The sequence below is a fragment of the Pempheris klunzingeri genome, chromosome 14 (genome assembly GCF_042242105.1).
Source record: "Pempheris klunzingeri isolate RE-2024b chromosome 14, fPemKlu1.hap1, whole genome shotgun sequence".
NCBI classification, from domain to species: domain Eukaryota; kingdom Metazoa; phylum Chordata; class Actinopteri; order Acropomatiformes; family Pempheridae; genus Pempheris; species Pempheris klunzingeri.
The window spans coordinates 15,848,979-15,867,147 of record NC_092025.1 but is presented as its reverse complement, the minus strand read 5'-3'; the positions used below and the strand labels follow the sequence as shown (position 1 = coordinate 15,867,147).

Genomic DNA, 18,169 nt, shown 5'->3' with positions numbered 1-18,169 from the left:
CAACACCTAGGCTGTGTACAAGAAAGGGATGCGTTTGTATGTTGTACTTTAATCAATCAATACATTAATAAATATCTATCTAAAACAAATTTGCATTAAACAATAAAAACAATTAAAATAAATAGAGTAAGAGGTACTAAGATGATAAGAAATAGTAGTCGCCATGATGATGACAAGGAAGAAAAACTGACACAGGAGGATAATTTTGATAAATGATCTATAACTTGTTCGGGTTTTTATCGGTTATATCCACTGCATTACTTATCCCTCTGTGTTTGTTCCTATTTCCAAAAGCCTTCGAGCTCTGCAAGTTTCTCTTCCTCTCTCTTTCTAGCTCTTTCTTTCTCGCTGTCTTTCTTTGCGTGGCCTGTCCTCTTCCAGGTCCCCAACCTATTTGGCAAAACCTGAAGATGCTCAATGTACTGCAGTTTTGGCCTGAAATGTATTTTACAAATGATTTCATACTCTAACTTGTGATATTTATATATTTGACAGATGTACGATGATCTCTGAAAACAAAAACACCCCAGTAGCTTTGCTTTGAACAACTTCTAACTCCTATTCCAATATTTTAATGTTGGTGTAATGCCCCCCTTTTTACTTGCTCACCCACATGGTCATTGAATTGATTTTTAACTTGATCTCTGGTCTTTTAACTTGGATGCAGCTTTGATGGTCTTGACTATGTTGCAGAAGTAAATGCACCATCATACAACAGAAGGTATTAAAAAGCCTCATGATGATATCACCATGACGTTTTTATATTACCTCTAATGCAATATCAATGTTAGTTTTGGCCTCAGTTTCATTGTTCTTCCTAAAGCATTACTCTAACGTCTATATGTAGAGGTAGTCAGAAATAAGCAAAATTTGGCACAGCATTTTCTTCCTTCCACAAAAGGAAAACATGTGACACACACAAAACCCCCAGTCAAATTATCTGGAAATGAACTGAGATGAGCTGATTCTTGAGTCAGGCGCCAGAGATCAACTGTCAAGTTAAAGGTTGCTCACAGATGTGGTGATTGGGTGCTTTTAAAGTCAAGTGGAAGCTATGCAAGCTGAATCTATTGATAAATTAACACTTTTACAGGCCTCTGATGTTCAAGGTTTTTCTAAAGCCTCATCAAATGCAGTAGATTCTTACCTGGACAAGTAATAAAGACAGACAACACCTTAAAACGGGCTCAACCCATCGGCAGTGGAGCACAAAACTGTAATGCAGATAAGACCTCAGCAAAATAAGAATTTATCACTTCAAACAAATCACACATCACCAACATGCCAGTTAACTTTCCATGTCGCAAGTCGATGCACCATTACAACTTTTGGAACCCTCCCTGGTCAATGATCAATAGTTGTTTGTTTTTTTTGGTGGCCGGAGGGAGATCTGACTAAAAAAAGTGGTCAAATTTCGAATGTCTGTCCATCTGTTTAGTGAATTAAACAAAGAGAACTTTTATGCTGCAGATTGTCTAGAGATTGACCGAAGAAGCTGACGATTGCCACGCTACGCTGGGCAAACGCAGAGCTGTTGTACTGGTGAAATGTTTGTTGGCATGGAGATTTATGGATGGTGATAATGGATTCTTGCATTTAATACGTCAAAGACCGTTAACTGTGAGAAATAAATGTCCCATAAGAGACAAATAGGCCAGAGGTTGGTCTGTTTATTTCACAATAAGGCAGCCCCTCAGTGGCTTTAAGTTTAGCCTCAAAAACTACAAGAAAGGATTAGTTACTCCCAGAACTGTAGTGCATGTTGTATAGTTTACTAAAATATAGGCAGTCACTATGTCTTTAATATTTCAATAAACATGATTTGACTTGTGTTGCTGTACCACAGTGTCAACAAAAAAAGCCTCTCTTCCGATGCAAGTTTACCATCTCAATCTTTATTCTTGAAGCAGTGTCTTTTGACAGGAAACAAAAGCCACAAGACTCAACTTTGGAACAGCAAACATGAGTGAAAGTGACACGCATATCTGATGTCACATGATCCTTCTGTCACACGCAAAGGACATTTTAGCTCTTAATTCTTGTTAAAAGGGCCGATGTGGTGCTACACAGATATGCTTCCCATGCAACCAATTTAATCTAAATGTAAAACGCTTTAATGCACATCTTCATTTGAATTGATTCTGTCATAAACATCTTACACATAGCAGACTTAAAAAACTAAAATTCAATACTCCATCAACACTGCAAAGAAGTGCTTTATCAGAGCTCTATAACAAGACTTGAAAAAACATGATGAGCTTTAAGCTGTTCCAACAACTGTTGGAAAGACAAGTTTTATTGTGTGTGTTTATAAGTGTGAATTTGTCTATATTCAAATTTTTAAACGTTTTACCAACGGTTCTGTCTTTTATATAACAGGCATACAGGATGAGGTGTAGGTGCAGGCATGTCATCTTCATCTCTAGCCCAATATCTTGACAGTTTCCTCTGACAGGAAGCAAAACCCACGGCAGTCAGGTCAGGACCAGTGAAACACGGAAAATTACATATGCAACACGTCGATACTCAGACACAGAAGTAGATCTGCACTGCTGCTGGTAACATCCTGTTTGTGTGCGCCACGATGCCCACTAGACTGCTTCTGCTTCTCTGCCTCACAGGACATGTGTTTGCCGAAAAACCACCTGGTAAGAACATTTAAAGCCTAATAATTCTAGCTAGCCTTTCACTTTTCTTAAGGGCTTTTGGCAGATCCAGTCATATTGTTTTACATTAAGGCTCTCATGATGTGAAGCTGCTTTTCTTGGCCATTCATTCTATAGTGTGAATTTATAATCCATAACAAACCAGAAGTCATGTGTGAGCCATTTTAACTATATTTTTGATAACTTTCCTAAGAATAAAACCAAGATGAGAAATTGAGGACAGCACAACTGTTTTGAAATATGATTAGGCCTTAATGTTGTAAATAATCAATCACTTGCAAATGAATTAAACAGTCAGTTTAAGGTGTTTAAGTGTTACTTCCTTGATTATGCTTATTTTGTGTAAATTCCCTTTGACGTCATTGTGCTGCCATTTCCTCATCATGTTTGTGTGTGTGTGTCTGAGCAGCCTGATGCCATCTGTGTATATCTATAAACATGTGTAATCCTAATTGTTTTTACGTTTATTTGCTTCATGAAAGTATTGTGCCGGTCTCAAGCTTCTTGTGTCTCTGAAAGATGTCGACTGTTTGGTGATGGATCTGAAATATGTTCGCTGTTCTTGGAATATGCTGGGGACTCCAGAGGTCAACTACACCTTCTACAGCTGGTTCGTAACTCTTCACTGTGATGAACCTAACAAGCTCAAACCATGAAAACAAATTTTGTATTGTCATCTGAGATTATCAAACTGCTAAGAGGGAAATTTTGGACTTGAAGGCAGTCTAATATATATCACAGTGAAACTTCCCCAGCCGATTTCTTACATTAAGGCAATTGTTTTTTCTATTACAGGAATTAAAAGTAAAATATTTCCTGAAAAGACATCTGGACATTAGATAAAGCTGGGTTCAACATTCTTGTTTCATTTTTTTTTTTATCATTCCATAAATCAGAAGATACAGCCATTAAAAAAACATTTCCCGCCATATCTTTAGGAAGAAAATATTATAAAAACCAGTCTGTGAATGATATATGAATTAACTCATCTGTAAAAACCTTCAGAATATAGATAAGAATAAAACCAGAACATTTGGTGTGTATCAGTGCTGCTGATTTCTATAAATTGAGGCAAAATCTACAGATGGAAATAGACAAAGTGCTTAGTGCTACTTAAAAAAACTGGTGACCTCAAATAATTTCTGACAGCCAGAGATTCAAGCCAGCTAACGCTGTTTGAGTCAGAGGAGAAGAAAAGAATAGCAAACACGGCTAATGCAAGTCAGGAAGAAGCCATCACTAAGAACATGCCCGTCTTCCTTCATTAGAAAAATGACATAGCAAGAGAGGTGAAAAATGTAAAGAGGAAAAAAGCATGAAAGGACACAGTTAGTGGACATTAAATCACAGTGTATCTGACTGCTTTGCTGTCTCACTTTGGTCTCACACACAAACTCTCTGTCCCCTGCTCCCCACAAGTGATTATGTTTCACTTAACGCTGTACTGATGCCAGATGTTCAGTCTTGTGGATCCTTTGTTTATCAATTAATCTGGTTGTAGTGACAGACTCTCTCTGCCTCCTTACATTAGGATTTTAAGTGTAATTCATTTACCGAAAATGAGACAAAGTACGCAATAAACAAACTGAGGATTCATTTGACTGACAGTATTAGTGTTTTTCAAGTTTTCAACGCACATCATAATAATACTGTGAATTCTTTCGGCCATGATAATCGTGAAGTGAAAATCTAAGCAGCTGAATCGCTTGGTACATGTTTCTTATTCTTCACTCTGAGTGAGGAGCATTAACCCTTCTGTAATACTTCAAAGTTTTATACATATGAGCCTTGATATCTAAATGTAGCACATTTCAGAGAAAAACATCACCAAAAAAGGCACAACGTGTTATAACAAACTGTGTTTAATAATTTCCACAGGCTGATAGAATATGTATTCTTTTATGCTAACTATTAAACAACGCCCAGTTCAGATATTTAGAGTGTATTTACAGCTCACATGTCTGCATACTTTGCTTTGAATGTGAATGATTAAATAGTGATTTCTATGCAGGTCCAACAATAACAGAAATATCAGTGAGTGCACCCACTATCTGTCAGAGAAGAACATAAACACTGGATGTGACCACTTCTACGACCCCTCACAGAAGACGTTCCACTTCATGCAATTTCACACCAAGCTGGTGTATGGCAACAACACTGATGTGAAAGACCATAATCTTAAAATGAAAGGTATGCATATTCAAAAGAGTAAGCCAATAAATAAATGAGAGTTTTATTTGTTGGGAGATTTTTTTTTTTACACCTACTGGTGCAGAACAACAGTAATTTGTCTTATTTTATTTTCTATCATCATTTTCCAGGAAAGGTAAAACAATGTTAGTGTTTCTACATTAAAAAAAAAAACACCTCACATTATATATTCCCAATTACTGAATGATCTGTCATCTCCAGTCAAGTTAAATCCACCAATCAACCTGACAGTCCAGAAAGGATCTGACGGTAATCTGTGGTACTACTGGAACCAGACTGCCTCAAAATGTGTGGAGAGTGACGTTCGCTTCAATGTCAACAACAACAACAAGTGGGGAGTACGTAATATGAATGAACAAACATACAAAAATGTTTCAATCTCTCGCCCTTCGTTTTCATTCTTTGTTTCACTATCTTTTTTGTCTTCCACCTCCTCTCTCAACTCTTGCTGTCCACAGACTTCTAAGGTCAGTACTGGGAAGCAGAGTTTCTGCATCAACTTGCCCTCCAGCAGTTCCCAGTATGTGCTGCAAGTGCGGAGCAAAATGGCGTACTCCTGTGGAGACTCTTTGTTTTGGAGTAACTGGAGTGAGCCTGTGGTCTGGGGGTCCAACAACAGCACAGGTAAAAAGGCCTGTGCACCTCCACTTACAGCAGCTTGCACTGAGAGAATGAAGTAATCACTGATTTCTGTTGGCAACCAATGGAATGCTGGTAATTATAGGGAATAGGGAAGTAGTGACACTTTCCAACTTCCATTTTATACAGAATAATGTTACCAAGCAAATTTAACATCCTCTTTGAGTTGTTTCGTCAGAATGACAAGATCATAAAGTAATAATAATCCAGTCTCTCTCTCTCTCTCTCCCCGACAGACACTTCTCAGATGAATGGTTCAGTGTCTGTGTGGACACTAGTGCTGTATGTGCTGGGTGCTACAACCCTCATCCTACTGGCCATGATGTTGCTGTACCATGAAAGGTGAGTTGGCCCTGATCTTATGTGTAAATGGTGTTTTTTTTATAGCATAGCATCAGAGAATCAGCAGTTTATCAACAGTATTTTGAACTGTTGTTGATATGATAATGTGAAAATGTGCCTTTCTACCAAACAGGATTAGGATCGTCCTCATCCCCGTGGTTCCCAAGCCCTTCCGTGACAACATTGAGGTTAGTGGCATCCAGAGCTCCGTGCTGTCTCCCTGAAAGATTTGCTTTCAAACTCAGTATTATTATTTTGGCAGCAAAAGCTTAAAAAATGTCATTCTCACACTGTACTTAGGCATAGTTTCGCCATGCCACTACCAAAAAGTGAACACTGTTGACTTAAAACAAAACCTGATAATATTAGAATTATTGAAAGTGTAGTCAATTCTTTGTCAGTTTGGTGGAATAGAGAATATCGGTAAAGTCATACATTTTGTTTCCTTTTCAAAGGATTTAAAGGATCAACTCTCCAAAGGCCTGAAAGAAAGTTACAAAGCTAACTACAACGAACGCGCCTGTCCCGTCCGGGAGTACTGCCACGTCTCCCAGTCCGACAGCGAGAGCTGTGACAGCTCCACCTTCTCTGTTACCACCGACCAAACCAACTGCTCCGTCTCCATCCCTGTGGACGAGTCATGCCCATCCACCCCCTGCAACTCCTCCATCTCCTCGGTTGTAGTCTCTTCCCAAGAGGTGGAGCAGGTTTCTGTTTAAGAGGCATCTCAGTCGGGGTTGGGCTTCCCAAAAGTTTACAATCCAGACTGTCTACTCTGACACATCTCCTGCAAGGAGCAGAAAATGGATAAATGATGTTTGACCTCATGGTTCGCCACACTGAACCAGACATCTGTTCATCTTAAAGGCAACTGATTAAATTAAAGCTATTAACCTTTAAGGGTGCCAACAACCTGATGCAGTAGTTACAGGTTTAAAAAAAACTCAAAACAATTTAAAATCTATTAATTCATCTCATCTAAAATATATATGAAGGAATTGTCAATCACATTTTCTGTACTGAGTTATCCCTTTATCTGTGGTCTGTATATTTCAGCGCACTAGGAAAACAAAATTAAGTTCCCCTCACTTATCAGAAAATGGGTGATAAAAAAAAACTCCCCCTCCTCTGATCCCGTACGATCCTTGGTTTAGGCAGCAATAACACACATCAGTTGTTCAGTTTATTATGAAAGACAAATATTTCACAGGACTGGCCTTCGTCATTGTGTCAGTTTTGTACTAAATGGGAATATGGATGGAGTATTGTAAGGAGTTTTATTCAGCTCCACTACTTACTGACTTACTTACGAGATATTTGCACTTGAAAAGTAAATACATTTTCCATATATTTATCCTTTTATAAGACATTATGTAATACATACAAGTCACATCCGAATAGACTAGTTTAGACACTGCACTGGGAATATGATTTCAGATTTACACACTCTGGCACTGCCCAGTTCTCTGTCCAAGTTTTAATGTGATCTCATACCATGTGACCTTCGCTTGATTTGACTATTTCAGGAAAATATTTCAATAATTGATTAAAAGGTAATTTCAGCTTATGATTGTGAAGTACATTTGGAGAAAATTGATGCATTTTTTGTTGTTGTTGTTGGTTTTGTAACATTTGTTTAACTAATATTGTACTCAGTGCTGGACTCAGAGTTACATGACATTGATAAAATCAAAATCTAATCAGACTGAATCGAGCAAATTACCAATTTACAACCTTTAAATAGGGTTTATAAGTTGTAACTTGTAAACTGTTGGCTTTTTAATGTTAGTAATGGTTACTAAATGTTAACTAATGTTAGATAATAGTTAATAAAATTGTTTAAAAAAAAAAAAAATGGTATATCTGTAACTATGGAGTTGCCAAGTCTGAAAAATCTCTTTGGCTCAACCAATATGACACGTACTGTGTCTTTTCAGTTAGCTAGAAGAGGTTTGCAGTAAACCAAAATCTATTTGTAACAATATTATAACAGTACACTTAATGGTGTTTTTGGAAGTGAGAAACCAATTAGCATCTATTAATGGTTAAATATATCTATCAACTCTTTTAATTATATTTAACTGCAGGATGAAATAATAAACGCCAGTCAAAGGGAGTTTTCACAACCTGGCAACCCAAAATGTGTTAGGCCTTCCAATTGATCTATAAAATATTTATCAATATGTTATTAAAAGGATTAATAAAGCCATTAGTTACCACTTATAAAACTTTAATAAACTGACACAACATCACAATAGCCGGATGATGTGGTCTCATGTAGTGATATTAATAATATATCACAATAGTTTCATCACAGCCTCACAATTTGTGTATTATATTCCTATAATTTTGAATGTTACCTATCTTTATATCTTTGAATGTACTTTTCCAATTTGTTTGGACGTATTTGTTCTGTTATTTCGTGATATTTTACTCAGTGTGTGTGTCATCATGTCCTGTGCTGACTCAGCTGTGTGGTCCTTATGCATATTAATAAATATACACGTCTATCCACGCCAAAAGGCTCTGTAACATTTAAAGTACCTGTTTGCCTCCTTGTCCATTAGAGGGAGCGCAGCGTGTCCCGCACAGTACGGTTTTCAGATCCAAGCAGGGTAGGGCGCAGGGCGGCTGGCCCCCGCAAGAAGAGACGGAGACACACACACACACAAGTCAGCTACTTCCTTAGCTGAACCGATCAGCTACCGCAATCAATTGATGCCTTCAGATGAGATTTAAGATTTCGCGGCGCATCTAGTTGGTTTGACGCTAATTCCCCGTTGGTCGTCCAAACATTACAACCCGACAAAATGTCAGAGCCGTCGGTGGCCGACACTCGCCGGTTGAATTCCAAGCCCCAGGACCTGACGGATGCCTACGGCCCCCCCAGCAATTTCCTGGAAATAGACGTTTATGACCCACAAATCGTCGGAGTTGGACGGAACCGATACACTACGTACGAAGTTCGCATGCGGGTACGTGTTTAAATTTCATGCCACAAGCACCTTGTTGCAGTATTAGCTTTTATTCGCTAGCCTAAGTGGTAATTACAGTGTTGTTGCTAGCCACTTAGCATGGTTAGCCGCTGTGCTGAAGTCAGCGCCGGGACCGGGCTGTGACGTTGACGTCAGGCGCCTGGAGGAGCTCAAGATGGGGCGCCAGCAAAACTCCAGCACCGGGGATTGCCTGTGGCCTAGTTTGTGGATTTTGCTAGCTGTAGTTAATAAGTTTGTGCACATCCATGCCAACAATTTCCAGCACACGCGGTGTAAGCATATGTACAATTTTAAGCCACGTTAGTGGTGTAGAGTTAGCGTTATAGTTAAATGTGTTTAAAAGTGAGTGTTATATAGCTAGCTAGCGTTAAATCCAATTAAACGGAATGAAACATCACGACTGAGGGAAAATACAGGAGCCCCAAAGACACCGTGAAGCTAGCCGCTGTTTGCACCTCACCTGTCAACAAAGTGAGCACTAATGTAACACTGTCTGCCCATCTACATGTGTACTGTTTCTCCACCACGTTAACAAACATAAAACAGATGGTAACAACCATAATCTTTCGTGCATATAAGAAAACGCTACGTAACGTTAGCCAGATGAGAAATGCTAACAATGTCGGTGGTTTTGTGGAAAAGGGGAAAAACACGGTAAAGTTTGTTACTTAAGTTTGGCTTATCTGTCATAATAATTGTCTGCATTTAACAATGCGAGAAATGACAGCAGTAAGAGGAGTAGCGAGTTTAACTTCCTCGTATAGTAGAGAGGCAGTTAAATTTGTAAGAGTGAGATTCACAAAATCCCTGACACAGCTATTTTAAAGACACCATCTTCAGGAAGCTCATGCTAACACTAATTGTGTAATTGTTACTTGCTAGGCTTGTCTTGACTATCAATTCCTATTTCTGGGGTGTTTCCTGTACCAACATAATTTTAAAAAGTTGCTGTTTTCTCCACTTGAATGGCTTTTTTTTTTTTTTTTCCTCAACACAACATTCACAGATTCATGTAGATGTATTGGCCTGTGGGATGGTTTCTTGGATCAGGGGTGGGGTCTGTCTCACAGTTGTAGACAAAGCAGATCAGTCAAGTTAACAGATAGGAACCTCTATAGAAAAGCATTGTTTCATTAATTCCCACTCACTGTCTACAGCAGTGAATCATGGGGAAGTCATGCAAAGAGATCGCCCATTCTGCAAGCGCTGAAATGTGAAGACATAACTTAAATGGTTGATTCATTCAGATCGATTGATGTCAGTTGCACACAGATCTGCTTTTGTAATCAAACTGCAAACTTTTCAGTGTTCTATGAAATAGTTTCTTTAATTGTATTTCAAATGTATGAAATAGCTTTTTATGCACAGAACATTCATTCAGTTTTCCTCTGAGTAGAAGTCTCTAATGATTTCTGGCCAAATAAAACTATATATACATGTAAAACAATCCATAAATTGATAACTCAGTTTATTTAATTTGCTGCTCAAATCTGAGGATTTGTTGCTCTTCTCTTTAGTTTGATCATTGTAATCTTAATATCTTTGTGCTTTTGACAATTGATAGGACATAACAAGCTATTTAAAAACAATACATTGAGCTCTGGGAATCTGGTAATTAGTTGCCCGTTTGATAATTGACCACCAACAGGTATAACTGAAGAGGTTCAAAAAGAAAAAGACCGTCATTCTCACCGCAGACTAATGTGCAAGTGTAATTGCTGACTTTCATGCCAACAATTTAGTCGCAGTGTGCTGGTAAGAGATATTTGTCTTTGTCACATAACACCTTTCTCTCTTTAGGCACTTCCACAACAAGGTCAGCGCTCAGTCGAGATAGTTTGCAATTCTTCAGCAGGTCTTGTTCTCACCTTCCAACACTACCCATGTGCAAATTATTGAATTTAGCATAAATTGAATGCTTTTTTCCCTTCTCTCTCTGTAGACAAATCTTCCTATTTTCAAACTGAAGGATTCCTGTGTGAGAAGAAGATACAGTGACTTTGAGTGGTTAAAGAATGAGCTGGAAAGAGACAGTAAGGTGAGTGAGAAGGCTGCCTGGTGCAAATCAATAGCTGTAATGATCTGGTAAGTGATAATGTTAGTGTCACAGGTGGAAATATACAATCCCTGCAGAGATTACGCTGCAGGTTTTTTTTTTTATGTGTTAATGGAGCAAATGAAAACACAAGTTTTGTGGTGCCCTCCTTATTGACTGTGTTGAATTAGTTCAGAGCTCACATTCATTCTTCCTGTTATTTGTGTGTAGATTGTAGTACCCCCTCTGCCAGGCAAAGCCCTGAAGAGACAGTTGCCATTCCGCGGAGATGAGGGCCTTTTTGAGGAGTCCTTCATTGAGGAGCGGCGATCGGGCCTGGAGCAGTTCATCAACAGGTCAGTCAGTTCGACAGCCCTAAACTCAAATACATAACTTTTACATAAGCAAAAGTTTTTATCTCGTAAAAATGTGTTAAATATGAGATTGAAACTATACGGGCGTGCTGACAAAGAAAGAAGGCAATAGTGTAATAATTTTGTGGGGTGATTAAACCTGTAAATCCTGTCTCAAAGCTGTTATTGTGCTTATTGCAAGTTCTCCAGCCACAAAATGTGTTGGCCTAAACAAAAATTCCCATGTTCAGTAGAGTCAGACGCTGCCAAAAATCTCTAGCCCTACACGAGGCTTAACCTAATCTGTGTCTGTGCGTCAACTAACTAATCCACAGTTGTGTTTCACCGGTCCTGCTTGAAAAGCATTCAAAATGAGTGAATTTTGTCTGTTGTCCATCTGTGTGTGCTTCTGTAGAATTGCAGGTCACCCCTTGGCCCAGAACGAGCGCTGTCTTCACATGTTTCTGCAAGAGGAAAGCATTGACCGTAACTACATTCCTGGAAAAGTACGACACTAGGGTTACTGAGGGAGGTGGGCGGGTGGGGTGGGGGGGTTTAACTCTGGGGTGTAGATCGGACTGTCTCCTGCCTTTCTCTCCTCACCAGTCTTCTCTTCATCTCTCTTTCTGTCTTTTCTGCGTTATCTGCCTCTCTCTCTTTTTACCTCTGTGTATACTATACTCTGTGTATACTATTGTAAAGTCGTATTAACTTTATCTCGGGGTTTCAGTATGTTCTTCTACACATTAGGACATGTTGATTATGTTTCAGACACCTTTGGCTCCTCTCTCCCCTGTGCATTTGTTTTATAAATGTACAACTAGGAAGGCGCCCCTCAGTAGTTGTGACTGTATCGTGAATTTTCAGGAATGTAAATTATGTATGATACAGTCAGTCTCTCCCTGATGAGTGTCACATATTAATGATTGTAAGATATTGTGAATAAGGTAGAATAATGTCTAAATATATATGTTAGCACTAATGTGTACCATAGGAATGCATGCAGACTATTAATGAGAGTTCTGATCCTGTTTTGTTCTCTTTGTTTTTTGTTGTGTTTTTTAGGTATGAATGAAGTAAGTTTGTTTTATTTTATCCTGTCTCTAAGAGCTTTCTGGAAGTTAAAGAGGGTTGCATGGGCGCTGTAAAGACCAAAGGCGACAGTTCACAAATACTTAACTTTACCTTAACTTTAACTTATAAACGTATGTGCCACACATAGTCTCTGGTTGCCACATAAAACAACCAGTTATTCCCAAAAAGTGTTGGAGTGATCATAGTGTGTTGCAAAGGGAAGAACGTCCTGCAAGCCAGTTTTGCATTACCCACTGCACTACCTAGCATGTAGAGAAAAGTCAGTGTGCAACAGTTCATCTGCTGTTTCTCAGAAACTGGCTTGCAGACGTTTTAAGAGTGTTAAGTGTTTTAAGATATGTGAACTATTGTTTAATGGAAATAAGCACTGTACATCACCCATGACTAGAGCTGCTTTTGAAACATGTCTTTCTGGACTAATTCTGATTCATTAATTCATCCTCAGCCGCACTAATCACCGGCAGCATGACAATCTTGCATGCTTTCCCTACGAAACATACGTGTCTTGCTGACAACTTACTTTGCATGCTTCCGATCACCATCATGTTGTTCAGTCTGTTGATTCAGAGCTTTATCTCCTTAAACCCTGTTTTTTTTTCCAGACATGGATAAGTCTGTGTCTGAAAAACAAAGCACTTAATTCTACCAACAAGTAAAAATTGATATATCCTGCATTTTACCAACATCTGCAGTTCATTAGACACACTTTATGTCTAATGAGCTAAGTCAGTTGAATTAGATGTCCATACATGTAGCAGCAATAACTACTGCACAGTGGTCACAAGTCTTGAAACACATGACATTGTGAAATTGACATTAGTGATAAACGTCTGCACTGCATGATGCTTATTGATGAAGTCCGATGCACAGTAACCCCTCAGCTCAGAAAATGTCTGTTCAGTTCTGACAGCATGTCATGAAAACTGCCTGCCTGTGTAAAGCACCATATTTATCTTACAGTAGAGCTGCCATCATTTATTTTACCTGCCCGTCTGATTGGGTAAGAGTCAAATCATATTTCAGTCCAGAAAGTGTTGCAAGTCTAAAAACAACACATGAATTGAGGCAAAGATCTATCAAAGAAAATTTATTTCATACGGTTTGAGAATGAGTTGCACTCCACCAGACGTGGCTAAATTTAAAAACGGAATTGACACCACCAAAGAGCAAGAGTCAGCATTGTCCAGTCTTATTCCTGGGATTAATATATGGTTCTTTTGAATAAGTGTACACCTAAATCCCAGATATTTATTCTGTCTGCATATTTGTTTTCCATTACGGAAAACAAAGGTACACTCATTTAAAACGACTTAAGAGGCCACAGTGTTGCAACTCTGTTCATTGTCCTTGTCTGTGTATGTAGACCGTAATCCCCAAGCAACTGCCTCCTCTAACAAAAAGTGCATGGCGCCAATAAAAACAGGATTCTTACACACATAGAAAGTCTGTAAATGTATGAATCTGATTATTTGAAAAGCTTCAGCTGTGGTCCAGTATGGACCCACAGTCATTTTGTCATAGTTTGCTATTTTCTGTGAATGATACCATGATATTGTGCCATTACATTAGTCAGTTCATCAGTATTTTCTGTTCCAAGAGACCTTGTTGCATTTACCAAATCCACTTTAAAGCTTTAACATGATTGCCTGTATATTATTTCTCATTGTTTACAGTCTGTCTCTTTCTCTCTCTTATGGCAAAGACAATACAGACTGCTGCACCTGCCCCATGTACATTTATTTCTACATCACGTCATTACAAAGCTGGTGGAAATGTCAGAACTGATAAGTATCAACGCTGTAGGAAAAACACAACTATCGCTCCTGGACAAAACTAAGAGATCCAATCTATAAATTGTTTGATGTTGTGTCTTTATTCAGCCATTCCACTTACTGTATGTACGCTATTTTGATTCAGTAATCGGTGAAAAAGAAAATATTTTCCATATATCCTTTTGTCATAGCTAGATTTTTTTTTTTACAATGATTCTTATGTTTTCTGGATGTCTTTTTAATTGATTGAATCAAGTTTAAAATGAGGGTAATTTCCTGCTTTGATTAGTGTTCCCTTTCGTTAGCGGAGATGTGGTTTCGATGGTAAACCTCCCAAAGTCGAGCAACATGTAGCATCATGAAAAAGTTCCCCCCCTGATTTTCATGTTCGGGACATGCTCTTAGACAGGATTGTCTCCTGATTAATTGTTTTAACTCTGCTGTCTTAGTTACATCATCATGCCTACACTTTGGCTGTGTGCTGTCAAATCAGCTATTGGGAATGTTAAGTTAGGTAAATAACCATATCTAAGCACTGTGACAAGAGGTTCATTATATGAACAATATTTCATTGCTTAAAGGCGTAATCAGCATCTGGTTTATTGATCTGAAATAAGGCTTATTCCGCGCTTATTTTCAGCTGTTTAATTCTTTCTATCAATATTATTGTGAAGTGTATTAATACATATTATCATTGCAGTTCCACTATGGGTGACGAGGAACTTCCTTGTTAATTCTGTCCACCAATTAAATTTCCTGCTGCCTGCTGTGTCATGTCTGTGTGTCTCTTTTCATTTTCAAAGAGGCGAAATGGAAGCAAAGTCACTAAAACTCACAGTTCGGCTTGTGATTAGTGCGCCACACCGAGAAACGGTTGGATCAGGGAGAGTCATGGGAGCTGGATGAATGGCCGCAGATTGGCGGATGACCTAATTTAACAATGAAATGGAAAAAGAACACGATGAGGTTGAAAACTCATCAAGTTTGAGGAGGAAATGTTACAATTCTTTGCACAAGTCTTACAATTTGTACACAAGGCTTTCACTGCATCCCCAGATATTAATGTTTTAATCTCCTTTGAACCCTCACCTTGGCTACAAAACTACTCTCCATAACACATCACAATAACAGTGTGTTAAATTGGCTCACTTAACCTAATTTAAACCATATTATCTCAATGACACTTGTATTGTGCCGCATGGGTGCACACATTAGCAACACCACAACACAATGACATAGCTGTCAGTGCAGCTTTAGGAACCATAATCACACAAGTGAAAGCAGCTTTTTTATGGAACTATTTACAGCTGAAATGATGAGCGTTTCCCACTTCCAACATATCAGATGTGAGGATTTGATCCTTTGTTATATAATTGTAAACTGAATATCTTTGGGTTTCGGGTGCAAGCAATTTTAGTTCTGGGAGACTATATTTGGCGTTTTCACTGCTTTTTGTTATTTGTAAAAACTACTAATTGTTAGAGAAAATAACCAACAGATGAATTGCAAATGAAAATCATACATTTCATTCACAGGCGTACAATATTGCAAAATTAAATTCAAGGTGAGAAAAAAAATAAAGATCCTACCCTTAAAAACCTTCAACCTGCCTTCAACTCAAACAAATTCTCATACCCTCCCTCTCTTCCTTTTCCCTGATTCACCTTTGTCCTGAATATTTTTTGTACAGTCCCTAAGAAATATTTCATCACTCTGTGTGTAGCTGCTTTGACTACTGGGCCAGTGCATCACATGAATTCAGAACTACGATTTTATGGTGTACATATACAGGATTTATGTATTACAATATCAAAACAAAAAGATTTGACCTGAGCACAGTAAATTAGAAATAAGAGGTACAGTTTATGTGTCAGAAAGGAAGCATCATAATAAATACAAGTAATAACATCTCAGCAACAACACTGGGCCTTTTTGTTTCACTGAACATGAATTTTTAAAGGTTTCTAATCTTACTCTTGTTGTAGTTAGCTGTCGGGAAATACACAGATTAACGGGAAGAGGAATTCTGGCCACAGGTGGATTAAAGTTGTCCCAGAATAGTGATCTTGTGATGCAGGCCATGACCTCGCAGGTGATCCAAAGTAGACTTGAGCGTAATTGAACACAATTGTTGCTTCCACATGAATTATAAAAAGGAATTATGAACAGTCGCTCTTCGTACAGTTCAGTACTTGTGCCGCACTGAGCTGCACAACGTTCCCTGTAAGAGAAAATGTGACAAATCTGGTTTATTTATGCATCCACCAAAATCACAGGTGTCTCTCGGAGGGCTTTACGGTCTGTACAGTATACGACTCCCTCTATCCACCACAGAAACCTCCACCAAAAGCAGCTTCCAGGATGGCACAGACAGAGTTAACAGAAGTGGACTTGAAAAAATGCTGCTTTTTTATACCTGTAAATGTAATATTGTTAAATGTAAACTAATGTTAAATTACAGCACACCATTAAAACAGTTGTGAAGAGTCATTCTAGTCAATAGAGATTAATAATTCTCATCCTCCGCTGCTGTTTGTATCAAGTATATGGAGCGCAACTATGTATCCTCAAATCCAGAGGAACAAAAACATTATGAATAATGGACTTAAAAAATGTATAGGAACCCTGGGACACAAACATCCACCCTGACCTTCCTCCTCAGTGAGAACTGTGACCTACAAAACTAGTGAGCTTTGATGTGCTGGACTTGTCCTGAGTAATGAAAGTGGGCAGACAGGATGGGCACAGTAGGCCAAGGCAGAGATTAGGTGGTGTTTTGTTAGCGGTTCTAACACAGGAGCCCAGTGTGCAGCCGTGACGCTTGTTGTGTTTGTAGAGACACCCAGTTGGGTTAGCTTGATAAAGTGGAAGTAAATTGAAAGAGCAACCCAAAGCAGTGTGACTGGGCAAGGACAAAAGGTGAGACGAGTGGCTACTATAGAACCATCAGAGAGAGAGAGCGATGGATAGGGAGGGAGAAAATGCAATTTACAAATTCATTTTATCCAAAGTTACCTCTGGTGATAGCCCGAGGCGGGGCAAACAATACATTCCGCCTTTCCCAGGAATAGAAACAATATAAAGCACAAATGCAAACTTTTACACAAAAAATGAGGAAAAATCACAATAACCTAAATAACTTAACAGTAAAGAAAGCCAGTGCGGCCCTTTAGTTCATCACAATATCTGTTAGACAGTGACTTTACATCAACCCTAACCCTGTAAGACATTCCAAGCAGCTCTAAATCTTTTAAATATCTTATACAGTCTATCCTCTAAATGAATTCTGTAGTAGTGTAACAATAAATAGAAGACTACTATACTAGTAGAGACGCTCTCTGTGCTGTTAGCAGGTCCACCAGAAGATTTATTTAGTTGTTATTCTAACACCACGAAATATAAATTCCAATAGCCACACAAGAAAAAGGGTATTTTTGTGGTATTTGTGGTGGAGTGCGGAGGATGAGCTAAGACGTCTTACAGCCTGAGGACAGTAGCTGCTCTGTAGTCTGGAGGTACGGCAGCAGATACTTCTGTATCTCTTGCCAGACGGCAGCAGGGTGAACGAGGTCGTGACATACTGAAGTTTTTTAATATCCTTTGGTCTCTACAAAGGCACCTCATTGATATCACTGATGCTCGGTGGATGGGTACCAGTGTTCTTGGTAGATTTAATCACCTGCTGCAGAGTCCTCCTGTCCAGGTCCGTGCACATCCCATGACAGTTTCGATGTTTCCAGTCAGGATGCTTTATATTGCTCCCTAAGCATGGGAATTTTGCTCTCTTAAGTTTCCTAGAGAAATACAGCTGTTTCTGAGCTTCCTTAACCAGGGCGGAGATGTGATGTGTCTACAAAAGATTCTCTGACTGCTGCTGATTCCCAGGAACCTACATCACCGGCTTCCCCTCAGTTCAAATTATGTAACAGGGGTGTGTGTCTTTGTTTGTTTTTTTCTAAAAGTCAATGTTCAGCGCAATTATTTTGCTGACGTTGAGCAGTAAGTTGATCTGTGATAAAAACACTGCAAGGTTGCTGATTTCCTCACGATATTTCATCTG

At 38.8% G+C, this 18,169-nt stretch overlaps 2 protein-coding genes across 4 annotated transcripts; both read left to right on the top strand.

Annotated features, from left to right (window-relative positions):
* The first annotated feature begins 2,411 nt into the window (after window positions 1-2,411).
* On the top strand, window positions 2,412-8,369 carry LOC139213311 (cytokine receptor common subunit gamma-like). 2 transcript variants are annotated; one of them, XM_070843986.1, is made up of 9 exons: window positions 2,412-2,478; window positions 2,622-2,648; window positions 3,186-3,276; window positions 4,678-4,856; window positions 5,079-5,215; window positions 5,336-5,501; window positions 5,753-5,858; window positions 5,992-6,046; window positions 6,314-8,369. In XM_070843986.1, exons 3-9 carry the CDS (start codon window positions 3,203-3,205, stop codon window positions 6,575-6,577), a joined length of 981 nt encoding a protein of 326 aa, XP_070700087.1. In that variant the 5' UTR covers window positions 2,412-2,478; window positions 2,622-2,648; window positions 3,186-3,202; the 3' UTR covers window positions 6,578-8,369. The 2 variants fall into 2 exon arrangements, with proteins under 2 accessions (XP_070700087.1, XP_070700086.1); XM_070843985.1 differs by lacking the exon at window positions 2,412-2,478 and having other exon boundaries at window positions 2,511-2,648.
* An 88-nt stretch (window positions 8,370-8,457) lies between these two features.
* On the top strand, window positions 8,458-14,880 carry snx12 (sorting nexin 12). Of its 2 annotated transcripts, none has more exons than XM_070843072.1 (5): window positions 8,458-8,833; window positions 10,797-10,892; window positions 11,121-11,245; window positions 11,658-11,748; window positions 14,040-14,880. In XM_070843072.1, the coding sequence occupies exons 1-5, from the start codon at window positions 8,669-8,671 to the stop codon at window positions 14,172-14,174; spliced, it is 612 nt and encodes a 203-aa protein (XP_070699173.1). In that variant the 5' UTR covers window positions 8,458-8,668; the 3' UTR covers window positions 14,175-14,880. The 2 variants fall into 2 exon arrangements, with proteins under 2 accessions (XP_070699173.1, XP_070699172.1); XM_070843071.1 differs by lacking the exon at window positions 14,040-14,880 and adding an exon at window positions 13,716-13,731 and having other exon boundaries at window positions 11,658-11,774.
* Window positions 14,881-18,169: the final 3,289 nt, after the last annotated feature.